Source organism: Elaeis guineensis, chromosome 2 (genome assembly GCF_000442705.2).
Source record: "Elaeis guineensis isolate ETL-2024a chromosome 2, EG11, whole genome shotgun sequence".
Classification (NCBI taxonomy): domain Eukaryota; kingdom Viridiplantae; phylum Streptophyta; class Magnoliopsida; order Arecales; family Arecaceae; genus Elaeis; species Elaeis guineensis.
Window position 1 is genome coordinate 61,847,916 of NC_025994.2, and position 19,276 is coordinate 61,867,191.

The window sequence follows — 19,276 nt, forward strand, 5'->3', positions numbered from 1 at the left end:
GGTTTAAGTTTCTTTTACTGAGGTTGACCGAAGTTGGGAGCTTGTTGTTCAGAAAGAGCCATATAAAACTCCTCTAGAATTACCTCTCTCCAAATGATGGGGAAGAGAGTGGAAAGAACTCCTCCGCAGTTAGAGCTAAAAGGCTTACAAGAAAGCTAATTGCTGATAATTTGGCTGCTTCTTTTTTCTAGTTCAATGAGCCAACTTTATTGGCAATTACTTTAAAGAATGTTGAAGAATAATTACTTGGAAACAAATTTAGAATCAACCTACAGATAGAACGCAGTAACAAAATTAACGTGCTGACATGACTCACGGTTTCATCAAAGAAGAAATCCGACTAGGAAAAAACATGGGGCTGAAATGCTACAAGGTGGCACATTCACCAAGTCACCCACCAAGGAAAGATTTCACTAGCTTAGATAATGCATGAGTAACTTGAAAGATGTCTTACTCTCAAAAAAACCCTAAAATATGTCTTTGAGCAGTTCTAGAATATTTTTCTGTGGCATCAAGATACACGTGTATATATATATATATATATATATATCGCAAATTAAATGCTCTCAAATATCAGCAATAAATATTCCAAGCCTTAAATACAGATCCCTCTAGAATGGTAGCAAACTCTTCCTTAGCAATCTCAGAGTCGTCTATCCGATTATAAGAGAAAGGGAGGGTAAAAGGAGAAAAAACAATATCAGAGAAAGAGCTCCAAATTTCATTGCCAAGGTTCGCAACACTGAATTATTGAGAACTTCAAGCCCTCTTATATGTTTGCACCAATAGCAACCGCCATCTGGCAAAATGACTGCCAACCATAAATCGGAAAGGACAATGGAGCAACTTTGCGAGAAAGTAGTTAGAAGATCTAGCGAAATTTTTGAGAGGAAGTAGATCAAGCAAAATTGCCGTACCATTTCAAACATATTCGAAAACCTTTGCACATACATACCCACGAACAGTACACATGATGCAGCAAAATGACCATCAAAAGAATTTAGAATCTCTGGCGAGATCTCCAAAGGCAAGAAAACCCAGCATGTTCAGCAACAAATGGGGCATAGTATCAAACCATTCTCATTGCAATGACTGCATTGGATGTGCATCACATTCTCATCATGATAAAGCTTGCGACTGCCACTACACTCGGAGCACATCATGAACCTCACCCCACCGCACCCCTCGCAGGCCACTCCACCCGACCGGTCCAGCGGCAAATCCTGCACCAAAGGCAGCAGCTTCCCCTGCTCATGAAGCCCCAGCACCTCATCAGCCCCTCCTATATATCTCCCCTTTATGAAGAGCCTCGGGGGATCGTCCGGCCCCCTAACACTCTCCAAAGCTCCTCCCTGAATTCCATGTGCATCGATACATCTCTCTCCAAGAACAACAGTTTCAAGCTCCGAAGCAGAAACCGGACGCTGTTGCAGTCCTCGAAGGTCTTCCTCACTCCTCGGAGGGTCGTCGTGTACAGAACTATAGCTCCCATCCCTCCTGGAGGGCAGCACCTCTCCTCGCATTCCATCAGTGGATTAAAGTAGTCCTCACTTTTGCGAGGAACTTTTGATGGAGGCTCTTCATCTATATGGGATTCTTCTTCTTCTTCTTTTGGTGCCCTGGCCCTGCTCCTAGATTCCTCATAGCTTTGTATATGGTCCATCACTGCCTGCTCGAATGCAGCCAGAAGGTCGGGGTCGAACAGGGTGTCGGAATTGAGGTCCGGCCGTCGGAAGGTGGGCATGTCGAGATCGGAATTATAGTTTTCGGTTTTGGACTGGATGGAGTTCTCTGGTTTCTTCTTCCACGAAGCCGGGTATTTAGGCGGCGACACCGGTCTGATATTCTCTTTATTTCCACTGCTGAGCTCCGGTTCCTCGTCTTCGAGATCTCTCATGAGCTCATCCACATCGATGATTTCAGGTTGGGAGGGTGTGGAGATTTTGGAGTCGGGGTCTTCTTCTCTGGTGACCGGGAGATTGCGGAGAATCCGGCCGGGGTTGGGAGGAGGGGAGTCATCGAGCAACCCATCGGAGGCATTCACGTGGAGGATTCGGCCTTGTTTGAGGTATCCGACATGGGGGATGGACTTGAGCTTCTTCAGGATCCTGCCTTTCATCCCCTTCATCTCTGCTTTCTCCCCTCTGATAACCACAATTTGGTATCGTAGGAAGGCGAAGATTTGGAGGAAAAAGAAGGAAGGAAAAGAGAGGGGCGTTGTGTGGATGTAATGTAGATTAATTGGAAATAAGGACACGAAATGATTCTATTTAGAGATTGAAGTGTGAGGGAGTTGGGAGGATCAGAAGAAGCAACGCCGAGCTTTTACTCAAAGCTGGGATGGCAACGGCTATAATGGTGTGGGGTTTTTAAATTTGAAAATAGTTGCCACCAAGAATCCAATGCTGGGGTTTTGCGGGCAACGGTCATAATTCCTGGTGGGGCCACGCGGAGGAAGATGGGATGCGATGAATGCAATGCGACTTGCCGGAAACTTTTGGCCTATCCGAAGGTTAAAGTAACTGAATGGACCACAGCCAGGCAGCATTGTTTCCCGTGGAAAACAAGCATGTGAATATGTGATCAAGTATCCATCAAACGTCTATTTATCAAGAAAATATTTTCTGATAACACAAATCTCACGGTAGAAAAATAACTATCAGTTCAAGAAGGGATCAGTACAGGTCTCACGTGTAGTTGTGAGACATTTTGGCACAAGGTTTACCTCTTGGAATGGCATATCCTAGTCTGACACTCCGGTGATCCTGCTATAGCTTCGTTTTTAATTACCATGGATGGTGGGCTCGGAATAGGGTTTTGTGATACAGGTATTTGCTCATAGTTTCCTAGACTATTGCACCCTAACACCAATCACATGAATAAAAAAACCATTTTCTGAAAGGTTGGTCGATAGTTGACTCTGCTTAAACCTAACCCCCTTTCATTTTATATAACATATTGATTATTGATTAAATAGAAGGCCAGCATAAGGCATAGCAAATCGTCCACTTTATCGCTTTAGGCCCCCGTGTCCTTGCGATAAATTTCCACAGGTCTTCCGAGATCATTGTGGCTCTCTGATCAGCGCTGTTCTCATCCTCTCGCAAATCAGAGAAAGGTTTCATAACCCATGTCTAGCATAAATTATGGAAATCCACATCCGAATTACCTAGTGTAAAGATTTGTGTGCAGCAATTGCAACCTGGCAGCGTTTCTGCCAACTAGATTTGTCAAACATTCTCCCTTCCGTGGCAGAATAACAACTGTAATGGATAATACAGTACATTGACAGTAATTTTTCATGTAATCCATTTATAACAAAGCCACCTCCATGCAAAACAATGTACATTCTCCAAATCTACTAAACCAGATAAAGGGATGTAAACATAATAGTGAATGAACGTGTGTATGTATTTACCATGAATACTTCAACACCATTGCATGTCTTCACTAGAGAGAGAGAGAGAGAGAGAGCTGGTTTGAAGGGAAGAACTACTCATATCTAAACCATTTGTTTCATAATCCAGCGGAAATATGGAACATTCATACTGATTTGGATTGCATTCATGCATGATGATGGATACCATAGAGTTCGACCACATGGAAATCCATCCAGTTCGGTGATGTCAATGAACAAAAGACTAGGCATGATACACATTATACTATTGATAGCTCATATTTGAACCACTTAGATATCAGCTACAGATGAGAAGAATCCGATGTAGAAATCAAAGGTGATGCATGTCAGTGGCTTCTCATCTTCTCCTGTCATTGTCATTGTAAGTGTGTAGGAGCCCTGCAATGAGAATGAATCATCAGAAGGATTAAAATAGCATTACTAAAATGATTCCACACTTATTTTTGCAGCAAAAATGATCCCCCACTGGCTCAACTTCCACTTCCAATTCTCAGTATGGGCTTAGGATATGATAAAACCACATGGACAAAGGGCAAGAGGAAAGGGGGGAAGCGGGTGGAGGGATAAAGCAGGACAAAAGTAGACAGACCTGAACTCATCCCACTTATTGCGATTAAATATACTTACATAGCTATCACGTGCCACAGTAAGCTAAAAGCGGGGTGAAAAGAAAATTTTCACATGATTTAACAGAGAGAAGCAAACTTGTGCAATATATGCTGGTTTTAACAGACAATCACAGAGAATACATCTTTAGTAGATCAAGCAAGAAATACAACTTGAGAGCCTGAAATCAAAATGACTTTTGAACATAGGCTACAAATGGTATCCCGTGAGTTGACACTTCGTGGTCACACGTTTTCTAGTTCGCATAATTTTTCAGAGCATTGACTCATTCCAGGCAAACAGTCTTACATACAGGATAATTCATTGGGATATAGAATATGCTTTAAAGTTTTAGGTTGCGTTTGGTAGCTGACTATCTATCTAGATTGCTGGCAATTTAATATGGTAATCTGAATTACTGCGTTTGGTATGCTTTTTGAATGATAATCCAGATTGCCTTTCATGAGGCAATCTGAAATACCTTGGGGAGGGATGGCTATCCAAATTACCATTTCTTTGGCAATGTTACAATAAAAATTTTGGACAAAATTATCCTTCAAAAAAATCACACAAAATCTATTGTCCAACCCTCCCCCCCCACCCCTCTCCATGTGCTCCCCTGGCCCGTGGCTCCTCCATCTCCCTTTGCCTGCCCGCAGCTCCGTCCTTGTCCCCCATCACCCCCCGTGGCTCCTCCATGCCCATCCCCACCACCCTCATGACTCCACACGGGCCCACCCCCCAATACTCGTGATTCCCCACACCCCTCGGCTCGCCACCTCTCCGCGCCACCAGCACACCCACATCACTCCTATTACTTCTCACCGGAGAAAAAAAAAGTACTAGGATAAAATTATTGAGAATATTTTGAAAATTTGATTTCACATTATCGGTAATATGATTGTCATACCAAACATGTCAACTAAGATTTTCAATAATTTTACTGTAACATTATCTATGTACTAAGCACAGTAATTAACATTACTGACTATCTAATAGTGGCAATCTATCTTGAAGACAATCCATATTACCTTCCAAGATTGCCTGACGATGCACCAAACGCAACCCTAAATAAATAGAGAGCAAAAAAAAACCCAAATAGTTCATCTTCCGAGTTTCCTTTTTTTAACATATATATCAGTTTTAGTAGTCCTGGCTAACTTAACATTACATGACTTGGTTTCGTGATCCTATCCGAAATCAAGGACTCTGCTCAGCAATCAGTGAGCAAGAAGCCATAATATTGTTTGAAAGCAGTCAACGTGGCTGCAATGTGGCTATACAATACATCACATCAGTTGCTATATGTGGATGGGCTGCTCATGGACAGATATACAGGTCTAAATTAGTATCATACAGTCAAGAAATTCTTTGTGCACTGCGAGCAGTGCAGAATGCACGCACCGCCCGCGGTGATTGGCTCACGCACGGGGCCGGGGCACAGCGTGCGAAATTTTTTTTTTTCTTCCAGTCCCCGCCGTGAACCAATCATTGCGTGCGGTATGCGCAATTCTGCACCGTCCGCGGTGCACAAAGAATTTCTCTATACAGTCATATGTGTGGGCCCACTTAGTATTTTGTGGCTGCATATGCCGTGAGAGCCCACAGATTCAACAGATTTGTGGACAGCTGCAGGTTATGGCTGGGCCAGATACAGGCATGGTTAACAATATTAATGTAAACAATATCATAACTCATAACTATTGCTAATGGCTACTAAGCATGAAGTACTAACTTCTATGTGCTCTTGTAATTAAAGTTGCTACTGTTACTATTGCAATTATTCTATTTTTATGTATATTATTTATTTTAAAATTAGAAAATACAACTGCATATGCATACCACATTTTGAAACACTGAATCATAACTTTAATTTTAAAATCTGTACGCATGACACAATCCATCTCCTTTTTCTTCCTTTTTCTTCTGCCCATGAAGAACTTCACACAACCACATCTGTTGGTCATTTTGGTAGAAACAATGGTGTCATGGTGCTAAGAGATTGTTTCCTACATTTTTCCACAAACAAATCCATCTGTATGGACAAATATTTCCTATACTGTAGAAGGTTCAAGAATACATTATAGCCAAACCACATTTCTTTCAAGGATCTTGTGAATCGTTGAAAAATTAACTTCTCCAGCAAAATTCAGCACGTTCAATCAAATGCAAACATTGCATATGTGGGAAAAACGCTAACAACATCTTACCGGTGGTGTAAATATTGGTAATGTCTGTTTATGGGATATCTCAAATGCACCGGTTGAGACAGGGCATGATGTCTCCTTGCAAAGGTCATGAGTTTCCTTGTATACATGAAATCCCAAATATTTGACATCAATAACCAATTTTCCTTCAGGAATGACACTCCCTGCATCAGACCATAAAAAATGGTTAATCATCCTGTGCATACTGCATAGTAGATTATTCAACTAGTGAGCCTACAAAAGCAAGTCCATATCTAAGAAGTAAACTGAGACACCTTAATACTTTGTCCATGCATTAAATAGTGATTGCATTACCCACACAGATAACTAGGTTATGGGCATATTAATATTTCAATCATTTCACAACTTTTTACAGCACGTCATGGCTACAAAGCTAGTTTACAATGATGTATCATTGAAGAAATAGAAAGAAAGCAAAACACAAACAACCCCATTGCCAATAGGTCTGATCAAAAACATCATTAAACCCACAAATCAAAAAATTGGGGTTTTAAATCAACCCACAAGACAGCTGAACAGATTATTCACAAATCCAGAGATAAAATCATTTCAAAATGATATTATTCACGCAGGTGTGAGTGTGTGTCTCTACGCGAGTGCGCGCATGTGTGAGAAAGAGAGAGAGAGAGAGAGAGATTTGAAATAATATCATTTCAAGAGGATTGAAACCTCAATATCATTGATGTGAAACCAATAACAAGGTTTTAAATTGCAAATCCGCAAATCTTGATCAAAATCGAGGATACTTCAATATCCATAGAAAAATCCATATGCTTTGGAGGTTTCCTACACATGCATCAAATGGACATAAAAGGACATGTAGACAGACTTAGTGTGCTACAACATGTCCTAGGCTATATAATTTTAGAATCAAACTGTTCATCTTCATGGAGACATTTAAAAAGGATATCAAAGTGTACTTTGGATGCTCCTAAATCAAAGTTTATCAAAATATTGTTCTATGCCTTTAAATTGTATATTTGAACCACTTGATGCATAAGTGCAAGATACCAAGAATTTCTGGTTTTGGTTTCAGGAGCATTTTGAATTTCCTAGACCATGATTAACAGTCTGAATTTTTATTTTGGTTTTCCATACTGATTTTAAAATTATTATAAGCTTCAATTCTAAGGATACACCTCTGACATAGTTATCAAAAAGCACAGGTGACCCCAAGAAACAGACCTAACCTATTACCCAGGTGATTGCCTAGGCCCCAAGGATGTAACACATCCAACAGGACATGGATCACTCAATTATTCTTTGGTTCAGCAACATTTCTGCTGTCATATGATCTTAAACAAACCAACACTCTAATATGCTGTAAACAATGCATAATGATCTTACAATCAAAAACACTTTCAAGATATGCAATGTAGTTTCTAAAATTTATATTAAATGTACAAATAAAAGATAATAGAAGAACTGGCATATATCTATCTTATCATGAAGGGATGAGATTGTGGAGCTTCCTCAACTATCCATCCTGTTGAAGGCTAGAACCAAGCTCTGGGGTTTTGAATGGAACATTTACACTGTGTATTTTGTTTTTCCCTGAGTCCGATTGCATATATATCTCAGTCATTTATTAGCATTTATGAGCATTATAAAATGAATTTATTAAATCATAAATAGTATTTTTTATAAAGCAGAAGTTTTGAATATAATACAGATACAAACATAAATGTGTACTTGCTGATACTTTACAAGCACACATAGACATAGCATTTATGCAGAATTGTGTGACTATGCTATACGTAAATACATATATGTCTGCACAAGTATGTTTATTTCATTCATGTACATATATGTGCATGTGATGGTCCAATTGAGGTCACCTACACATCTTGAGGCTTGTTTTATTGCTAAGGAGATCATCCATAATAAAAATTATCTTAGATCTCTCCTTCCACGGTATGTATATAGCAAAGCTATAAGCCTTGATAGTATTTCACTCCAAGTACAATCAAAGAAAATTTACTGGTGGTGTCAAAATGAAACAACACACATTAAATCATGATCTATAACATCTAAATTCTCTAGAAACCAAAAATAATGTACTTTGGAGGTCTCCTATGCATCAAGTGAATGCAAAATGGATGGTTGCAATACAGATAGCAAGTTGAGGTATATTAGAGGTCATATAATTTCAGAATCCAAACTGTTGATCTTGATATATACATTTTAAAACACATGTGAACCAAAATTTGATTGATTTAGATAATACTAAACTAAGAATGAAATCAAAGCATGCTTTATATAATTAAAATTGTCCATTTTGTATCCACATCATGCATACACAAAAGATCTTACACAACTTTTGGTTTCTAAGCAATTTAGATATTTTAGATCATGATCAATGATGTCAATTTTTACTTGATAGGGGTACCATTGATTTTTTTGTTGGTAGTATTTGGGGCCAAGTGTTATCGATTGTATGCTAACTTCACCAGACATAAGCATAGACAGACAGATATCCATAACATATCCCCAACCCACCCCCCAACATTTAGTTTGCCTTCAAAATTTTGATTAACATAACATATCCCTACTATGACAATTTACAACCGTTAGGCTACAACACATACAGATATTCATGCACACAGAGGAAGAAAGAGGTTAATTATCAAAGACCAACCTGTCAAACATAACCACGTATGAAGGTTTTGATCCCTTAGGGTCATTCAGATTTAGTCTGACTAGGATTTTGGTATTTTAAATTAAAGTTCAGACCTTTCAATTCAAATCACATTTATATGCATTATGCCCTAGTATTTGGGGCTATGCATTTACCATCAAAGTAGCATCCATTGAGTTGCTGGATACATCGGGTCCTTGTTAACAGAGTGACATATGCTTCTGGGTGGACTGGCCTTCATAACCTTAATAATATTTAGAATCATCAACTAGTCCTGTTCGATCAGTATCTGATCATCTAGGAGGAAAATGTGGGGCTAGCCACAAAGAATTTGGCAGGCTACTCCTCTGAAAGTCAATATTTCCTTTTGGACTCAAACTACCCAGGGCCACAACATTAAGAACGGTCTCCAAGAATACATGGGATTTCATTTCAAGAACAATTTGCATAACTTGCTAAACAAAAAGGTAATTTGAAAAATCTTTTCTTAACAGTATCTTTTCTCTTTAATTAAAAATCTGTTTCTCAAGTTACCATAACTAGTAATTTCAACACTAGTGAGTGTTATCTCAAATAGCAAACGTTAATTATTGGAAAACAGTTATGATCTGAAATTCAATAGCCTACAAAACTCCAGCATTAAATGGCCAGCTAACACTTATCTGATTAAGGTTTCCTAAAATGGAATAGTTCTAATTTAGAATTTTGGCTACTGAGAGTATAAAAAAAAATAATAACTAAGAAAGGTAAAAGTTTCTATGATTAGGACTTGGAGAAACAATTAGTAGAATAGCCTTGAGCTACTGTTCACATAACATCTCTATTGCGATATGAATTTAGCATAAGCTTAATGTAACAGGGAGAGGGGACAAAGGAAAAGGACATTCCTCAAAGAAAGAGAGTTGTAGTAGAAGAAACAATTAAGAAGAAAGAACAAAAGAAAAGATAGAACAGAAAAGGATGGGGGCAAAAGATGAAGGAATGTTTAGTAGACTAACATAAGAAGAGCAGCATTTTTTTTTTTTTGTGTGTGGTTGGGGGTGGGGGGTGTTGGAAAAAGAAGGGAAAAGCCTACATGAGAAATAAAGATGAAGTGTTGCAAGTTAGTCAGAAAGAAAAGGCAGGAGATATGGACCAATTTGCCAAGCTCTAGCCAATCTAGGTGCCTAATATCTAATGCCAACATAGGCTTGGATGGACCAGATTTGCTAGCCCAGCCTAGCAAAATACTCATATGAGGGTCTAGGGCTAGGTTGTGCCTCGCATAATTAAGTGTGTTGGAATTTCGGAGTTTGAAGCATGCATATGTGTTTCAAAACTTAATTTTCTAAACACCGCAGCGGAGAATAAGATTCAAACAATTTTAATCTGAATTTTGCATGCATAAAATATAAAACCACATGGATCTATTTCATATGCTGAAATTGATATATGCTGAAATTTAGATTGTGATCAAATTATATACCTATTTGGCAATCTCTTTCTTCAAATCTGGATCTGGAAGATACGAGGCTCTCTGTTAGCTGCACAAGTGTCTGACCTCTACGAGTATCCACTCGTGATCAGCTTGGAACAGTCCTCTATAATCTGAATTTTGAATCTCCAAAATTTAGTTTGCTGAATCTGAACGAAGCCTGGATCGCGATTAACACTTGATCTTTCTCCTTGATCTTCTTCTTCTCTTCTTCTCTAGAGTTTCTCCTTGCTATGTGCTGCTACCAGATGCTAGAAACCAGCAAGGAAGAGGCACCCAAACTTTTTTGGACATGAAACTCCTTGGGACGAGCGTCCCAAGGAAGGGGTGTATAAAACACCCAAGAGGAGAGAAAGGGAGAGAAAGAGAGGGCGTGGGGAAAGCCTTTGGGTGTGAGGGGCTGCTGGTTTTGATGCTCTAGGGACCTTAGGGGAGATCCCTTTAAATAGGCATAAGGATTGAATCCTATTAAATCTCATAATACAAGTCCTACTTGCATTAGGATTTCTATTAACTTAAGTTATCCAACTTACATTAGGAAGCCCATTAGGCACCAACTATTAGAGCCCTTGCACCCATAATTAGACATCCTCTTTTGCACCCAAGAGACATCCTATATGAAAACTAAAAGCCCTCTAATTAATGGACATGCCCAAATTGATCAAATCAAAATGACACCCCATAATAACTATCAAGGAGATTTATAAGGAACTTGCACCCTTAATTTATATGATCCATAACCTTAGAAACCCAATAATTGAAGTCTCATGAATCTTATTCATGTAGGTTATTAGTAGGTAATTAAGTTAGAATTAACTTATCAAATAAGTAACCCCAACGAAAAGAGGAATTGGATCCAACCATGTGCTAGCAAAGTTACCATGAACTCAATGGATTTTTCTAAATCCAATTGACACTTCATAAGCTTAATTACTTATTTTAAGCCTAATCCCTTTGTTGTGTGACCTCATAGGTTCAATTCTATCTGGTAGTGAGACATACAATGATCTCTATCATTGTATCATTGAAACTCTTTTCAATGGATCAAAATAATTTCACTCTAACTCAACAAGGATTGTCGATCCAAAACAACCCTAGTGAGCTCTCACAATCCACTAGTGACACCTAACAGTATGTAGTGACAATCCAATAGAACTGAAATAAACCTCTAGATGTAGTTAACGTATGATTCAATTCCTCTATCGTGAGTCCCGACTAGATGACAGGTCATGGATAAATTGTTAAACCTCAACATCGGTCATATGATAGATTCAATCAGTTTAAGTCCATATGTGATTCTATGAAAATTCTTTTTCATCAATAACATTGCTATGGCCATAGACTTAAGAACTCAACCTCTTAAATCTCATAGGACTATTCTCTTTTGCTGAAATCGATAGATCCCATCTTGATACACACCACACTCCTACAGTGGACCAACTGTCGCCAACATCTACTACAAGGGCTCCTTGAGACCCATGTTGATGTGTCAGTCAAACTCCAGCAGCCTCGCTGCGAGCAGTTGTATTATCTCAGGTCAAAAGATCAGTCATACAACTACAGCATCGAAAAAGTCACTAACGAGTGAGCAGACATCCATGTAACTTCTCGTATTGATCACGCTCAGTGCTAGTTGTTCTCTAACAACCACTTGCACTTTCGCTCCAGTGTCTCTACACTGCAAACTCGAGACCCATCTGTCCGAAAAAAGCAATCCGTACATTGATCTATCCAGATCAATCACCATCCCCATATGATCCTATGACCAGGAGCAATTTAAGAATCAACCATCAATAACATATGCTTCAAATTCTCAATTCTTTGAAAATATGTGTCATCATCTTGTTAATCCCTTAGATGATTCATGGACACATAGATATGAATGGTAATATAACTGCCTAATAAATACAAAATTATGTCCTAGAGATATGAAATGTGCCAGTCAAGATTGGTTTCTAGGGCATACATCCAACAGCATGTTGCAAAACCTTCTCCATTATGCTTATTAAAGACTTAATCCAAGTATTTCTTATCTTATATCCAATCATCAAATCTATCTCCTACTTTGTTTGATCTTAGTTACCAGATTGGCAATTTTGGACCTAACTCTACCTGACCTGCTTTCAATCTGCCTAATCCAATCTAGCTTGCTCATGGATTATGCAAGCCCGACTTATTGGATATGTTCGATCAAACTGAAGTTTTTAAGTTTTCTAACTTGTCTTGCCACGACGCTGCTAACATATAACAAATGCTATGCTAAACGCTTCTCTACTCTAAATATTCCACCTTTCCTCTCCTCCCTCTCTTATAATATCCTTTCATCTCCACTAGCTTGAGACCACCACACCACACTTTCAGTCACTTCCACTTGTATCTTCCTCTTTTCTCTCCTTCACCCCCTCTATCTTCTCCTCCTCCCTATCAACCTTGGTTGGTCACAAGTCAGCTCTCGACTCACTAGCAAGACTAAGTCAAGCATGATGGACTTGTTAGTGGATGGAGTTGGATTTAGATCATGCTTTTAAATTAGAGGTGGCAATCGGGCTAGGTCGAATAAGACACGAGTTGGGTGAGATACATGATAGATCAAAAATTTGTTGAGTCAAACCCAATTTATTTATTAAATAGGTCAAAAATCCACATCCAAACTTGCCCATTTTATTAAACAAGTAATCTAACTCAATGTACAACAAATTGAAATAAAAAAGGATTCAGGTTCTGATGGGACATTCTGCAGGATACTAGAACGGGATACCATCTCATGTGTTGGGACATAACCATCCCACTAATGTCCTAGCATTCCAATTGAGACATCTTGGGATATCCCCTATCCCAAGTGTCGGGACGGAATCGGACGGGATGGCAATGCATCTTGTTCCATAGGAAAAGCGAGACAACCCGGTCCCACGGAATTTAAAACCCTAGAAATAAATTAAATGGGTTAAGTGGTTAAATATTGCCACCCTTATTTTTAATATTGATGGTTGAGTTTGATGCAACTCAACATAACCCATTGCCACCCTAGTTACATATATAATCATATAGTATAATAGCTATGGCCCGAAAAGACCTAATGGTCAGCCTAATACTGATCAAATATAGACTCATGAACTGAAAACAGCAGCCTTCTATTTCAATGATGGCCTGCAGGCTGTTATATACAACTCAATCATAGCCTACGATAATCCAAGACTTGATAAGTTAGCACGACTTCACTAAAGTATTGGTTGGGGTAAGGTGGGTTTTTCTAATGTGGAGAGGGAGAGCAAACATAAAACTCATCAATTACATAAGCACTCCTTCACAAGAAGTTGATTTGAATATCTCTGATCAAAAGAATTTTAACCATAATTAATGTATTAAAAGAATTATGCCTGTTTGTGCAGAGAATTTTTTTTAAAATTAACGTTACAAAATATGTTTATAGTGCAGGGATGAATAATGAACTACAATAAAAGCAAGACTTCTATGGACATGCAAAGAGTAAATGAGAATGACTGAATAGACAAACTAAAGAAGCAAACATGTGCTTTTACCAGTATATGCAGAGATGGTGAACGTAGCTGGCTTGCCCCGTGCAATCGGATCTGGAGATATGTCAACACCACTGACCTTAACTGCATAGTCAGCTCCCTTCTCTGCAAAATTACACATGAAATGAACTCAATTCACCACTAACCATGCAGCCAAACACACAAAACAATCCAAGAATCCAATAATGATCAAACATGTAAATATGAAAACATGAAATTGCCATGAGATTTAGAAAAAGTTGATAACAAAATAAGCCAAATTATTACATCAAATTATTTTACATTTATCAAAAAGAAAACTAGCAAGAAAATGATGTAGATATAAGAGAATGAATAGATCAATAGAACTATTCAATCATATGGTCAAATTTAAGAAGAAAAGACCACATGAATCAGCTAAATGAGCAATTAAACATCATCCTACTCTCAACCACATGCCTAACAGAATTAAGAAAAGTTCAAGCCTCTAGAAGAAGTTGAAATTGTGAAGAAGATGGAGGAGGCAGTTGAGAATGTTTAGCTTGGTACAAGGCTTCTTTGAAGAATAAAATCCACATAAAGAAATGTGGTTTTGGGCCTTCAAAACCATATTTGTATTGCACATGATAAGGCAAGAGATGAAGGTAATAAAATTAATATTTGATTTAATTGGATTTTTTTTTTTTAACAAGATCAGAGAAATCCTTTCCTAATTTTTAAATACATCAGTAATTATACACACAGTTAGATGCTATTGAAGCTTTCCCAAACTTTCACCAAAATGAGATAAACTCTTTTCTCATCTTTAGATATGCCAGAAACTTCCGGCACCACTGGGGAATGGTAGAGGTTTCTAAATTCACCAAGACAGATGTCAGGTACAACAGGAGAGATGTCAAACTTGAGCAATTACAGTTCCGTGTTCTCCCATGACCATGAGAATCATCAAATCCACATACTCCACAGCATGCAGGGATAGATTTTCAGATCACCTGTCTCTGAGGCATCTTAAAATCAGTTTGGCCTCAAACATATTCCACGTAGCCTTGTAGATGAACTGAGAAATAGCATTCGCAAGAGGACATAGCACAGCTTTCATGCAAAGTCACAAATACAGGGACATGACTTTAACCAGCAAAACCCCAGGAACTTCACATCATCAATGGAATCCATAAAGACCTGACTCTAGTTCTTTCACAGACTCCACACCAGCATCAGAAAGGCTTCTAATAGAAGAAAACGAGGTACCCTTTATCTACATAGATAACACAATCCTATGCATCAACAAGTAATTCCTTTTTAAACATCAATATACAAAGTCAGCAGCATAATCAAAGAATCATAATTCCACGAAATGTCACATCACGGAACCACTCTGCAAACCAAATACCAGCTAAACAATTTTCCAAAACATATATCTCAAAATAAAACCACCAAAAATCGACCATCCCGGTGCCATTTTTGCAAGGCAATCATAACTCAGTAACTAAATTACAAATAAACAACTCTCCATATAAGTTTAAAGAAAAAAAACGATTTAAAAACATCTCCGAGAAAGGGAAAAAGTCAAAACCCTTTGAGATGCGTGCAGTATGATCTAGAAAAGACAAAAGGAAACAGTTTCAGCTGGCGACGATGTGGAATTAATTGGCATCGACATTAAGATAACAACCAAATCGACATTATCGCTGCGCACGCACGAGGAGCTCACGGAATCCCACCTAATACGCCCCTCTTTCGGACAAATCAAAGGCAACAGCAACCATCAAGAAATCCTCCAAAAAATGACAGAGGGAGAAGACAAATCAGAGACAGAAAGAGATTCGAAAAACTCACTGCAGTACGCCACCGAGGAGGCGACGATGGCGGAAGGGAAGAGGAGGCAGAACGCCAGAAGGAGAGAGCGTAGGAGCCCAAAACGAGCGGCCATCATCTCCATCGTTTCTTCTTCGTGGTCGGTCCGTAGGACAGGAACAGCGGTGAGAGAGGAATTTCTAGGGTTTTGTCAGAGGATAAAGATGGATCTCTGGACTTCGTTTTGTTTTTCTTTTTGGGTAAAGCCTGGACTTTGTTCGGATACAGCGAATTTATTGCAAGAGGATATATTTAGATATTCCAGTTTTTGGAGATGGGAGAGAGAAAGGCTGGTGTTAGATTGCGGAAGCGGAGACACGGGGGCGTTTCCCCAGTCGCTATTCCGTCTTTCCTCGTCAAAGTGAAGCATGCGCCAGAGTTGGGCTAAAACCTCGCCGGATCTAACGGCTTGCACTGGCAATCGGATAAGATGAAAAATTAGATACGGTAGGTCTAAGCTAATTGGGCTGGCTTGAAACTGAGAGCATGTTTAGAGTAAGAATAGAAATAAGTGATTTTTATTTTAATTATTTGATCAGAAAAAAAAATTATTTTTATTCTGATTTAAAAATATATATATATATCTTAACTCTCTTCTAATATTCAAATTTTATTTTGATCATGATCATAAATCAAATATATTAGCTAATATGGCTATTATGATTCTTATCTCAATCTATTTCGATTTCAATTCGTTCATGAACCAAGCATATTTAATGTTCCTTGCTTTCTTTTTAACCAGGAGAAAAGAAGTCCCAATATAAATTAATGTAAGGGTGAATTTGAGTCCCTGTCCTTGGGATGAACTCCTAGAGACTATTACACGGCACTAGTTTGGTTTTGAATTTGATCCTTGGTTTCAAGATTAATGTCAAGTCTTAAAAGTCTTAAAAGATTAATGCCAGCAGAGAAGAAGTCCAGCTAATCAAAGATCAGATATTACACGCAAGTTTAAAAGGAAGGAGATTCGTGTAAAGCTTTGAAGAGGCAAACGAGATCCATCATTCTGCTGAACAACTTCAATTAGAACTTCAGAAGTGCTTTGATTCAAACGTCTGCTATTTCTCTATTTCCCCGTCTTCCACCGTGATAGGATCCAATCAACTCTCAGATTCTTTGGAATTGGCCATGAATCGAGCAATCCCGAAAAGAATATATGGAATCAGGATGAGAAGACCTGACTTTGAACAGATCCCATATTTGCCCGGGGGGGAGCCACGTTTTAGCGTGGGGGTTCAATTGAACCCCATCAATACCCTTAGTGGTATATAAATATTATCCAAAAAATTATTATATATATAAATATATATATATATATATATATATATATATATATATATAATTTTGGACCTCCATAGAATAAAGAATATTAGTTAGCTTAGTGGTTTGAATCTCCATCCTCCATGATTCTTCTTTATTTATTTATTTATTTTAATTTATATATTGAATCCCTAGGATGAAAATCCTGGCTACATCACTGTATTTGTCTAGTATATGAGCAATCCCAAAGCATTGTTCATGACCAGTAAATTGTTGGAACAGACTTTAAGAATTCTTGATATAATTTAAAACTAAATAAAATAACAAAATTTTATTGTAGAAAAATTATAATTGACTTACAGAAGATAACAAATCAAATTTGAAAAGAACCGGAAGTGTGTTGGACACTCTCTTATGTAGGAAATATCCGAAAATATCATCTTAAAATACAACCGATACCCTCCGCCTATAAACACGATCGTGGAGAAGGTTGATGAAGATTTTTCAGTATCTAAAAAAAAAATATTATAGTAGAAAAGAGAAGTACCGGAGAAAGCATAAAAAGAAGAAGAAAGGAAAGCTCTTGGATGGCTTTCTAGATTAGGTCCCAAAGGGACTTTTTCATAGCCAACCAATATAACTGTTTATGACCATTAGGGCTTTTATTGATCCATTAAGACTTTTAATGAGAAGTCCAATGGTTAGAAAATAAAAATAAGATTAAATATACATGATCGTTTGACTTTTTACTAATCTATTAAGGTCTGTAATTAGAAATCCAATGGTCAAAAATTAGAATTATGATAATAAATATTAAATAATAAAATTAAAAGATTTGTTAAAATGCTTGAAGGGGAACTTTAGAAAAATTTTGAATTTTTCTTTTTCGATTCCCTCCAACATTCTCCCATAAAACTCAAAATTTTTCAAAAATTATAAATAAAAAAAATAAATTTTAGGATATTTGTACTATGTAATAGGTACGGTGACTTAACCTTACTTAATGTGAATAGTTTCCATCTGAAGGAATTAGAGTGAACTAGATCTTGAACCATATTTCTTTGATCCAAAATTCAACTATCACACATAGTATAGGATCATTTATTGTGAGTTTGTGCATTAGTGGCCCCGTACTTGTATTTTGATTTTTCATTAGAGTTACTATAGATAGCCTATATTTTATATTTGCAGCCATGTACAGATACTCTCATAGAGGTGAGCCCCTCCAGAGATATATGTAGTATCACATCTTGAGGAATATCTCTCAGATCTTATTCAAAGATAAACTCTTTCTAACCACTATATAGGAGCACTAATCATCATAGAGATAGAATAGAGTCTATAATTTCTATATTAAACAAATCATATGTGCTTCCTGATCAATCAATCAGCTTGTTATTATCATATTGAATCTCTTGTAAGGAATCTCTTATCACAATGGTTGGATTTCCACTGCTCAAAGGTTTTTTATAGTCTAAGCCCCATCCCCCTTAATGACTTTAGGACCTTAGTCCTATTTAAACCTTTTATAAGACAGATTGATGAGCATTTGTATTATTTATAATTAACCTTAAGTGAGCAAGTAATGTTAAGAAGGCACACACTTTCACAATACATGGGTTTCTACATATCTAAACATGTAAAATTTGATTATTTTGCACTATAATAAAGGTAAGCATCAAAGTTGACATGTCATCGTCATGTGGGGCATGGTAAGATAAGAGTCTACTAAAAAAATCTTGTAGGGTTATTATATAAAACTAAACTGCAAAAGCATGACTGTGGTCTACAGTTACCTTTAATGGAAAGGAATGAGTTTCAAAATAGAAAAATAATTTTATTCAAAGTTATACCTAGACCCCAAATTATAGTTCAACAAATCGATCATATCTAAGGGTGACAAGATATGACTCAACCTATCAATTCGATCAGTGTTCAATCCATCATAAGCAGGTTTGGATTTGGATTAAACGGATTCAGATCATAAACGGACCAACCTATTTAACCTATTTATTAAACAGATCGGATTTGAGTTTAAATTTTTCAACCTGCCCAACCCATTTATAATTTTTATTTAAAATATTTGAGATATAGGTCATGATAAAATTTAAGCTGTCTATTTGAATTCAGATCCGCAGTGCTCCACAAATATTAGGCGTGGCTACCGAGAGTCCCAAAAGCTGCCTCTCATCTCCCCAAAATCCCTCCCTGTGCTCCTCCTCCAAATCCCTCCCATAATGCACCTCCACCTCCTCTGGCGGCCCACCGCATTATCCAACATGC

At 37.7% G+C, this 19,276-nt stretch overlaps 2 protein-coding genes across 2 annotated transcripts; both read right to left on the reverse strand.

Annotated features, from left to right (window-relative positions):
* Window positions 1-596: 596 nt before the first annotated feature.
* Window positions 597-3,003, reverse strand: LOC105034478 (uncharacterized). Its single transcript, XM_010909660.4, is given in 2 exon segments — window positions 597-1,318; window positions 1,321-3,003. Coding segments are annotated over 2 exon segments (1,080 nt in total). The 5' UTR covers window positions 2,129-3,003; the 3' UTR covers window positions 597-1,046.
* A 472-nt stretch (window positions 3,004-3,475) lies between these two features.
* On the reverse strand, window positions 3,476-16,059 carry LOC105034479 (uncharacterized). The gene is made up of 4 exons (XM_010909662.4): window positions 15,716-16,059; window positions 13,904-14,005; window positions 6,235-6,395; window positions 3,476-3,796 (listed from the first exon to the last, which is right to left on the reverse strand). The coding sequence occupies exons 1-4, from the start codon at window positions 15,816-15,818 to the stop codon at window positions 3,689-3,691; spliced, it is 474 nt and encodes a 157-aa protein (XP_010907964.1). The 5' UTR covers window positions 15,819-16,059; the 3' UTR covers window positions 3,476-3,688.
* Window positions 16,060-19,276: the final 3,217 nt, after the last annotated feature.

Bases quoted from the DNA above. Each gene is read 5' to 3' on its own strand.
- LOC105034479 (XM_010909662.4), bottom strand. From the start codon at position 15,818: ATGGAGATGATGGCCGCTCGTTTTGGGCTCCTACGCTCTCTCCTTCTG. The intron at 14,006-15,715 runs GTGAGTTTTTCG...GTAATTTTGCAG, and splicing joins CTCCTCGGTGGCGTACTGCA to AGAAGGGAGCTGACTATGCA. The intron at 6,396-13,903 runs GTAAAAGCACAT...GGTCTGATGCAG, and splicing joins CACCATCTCTGCATATACTG to GGAGTGTCATTCCTGAAGGA.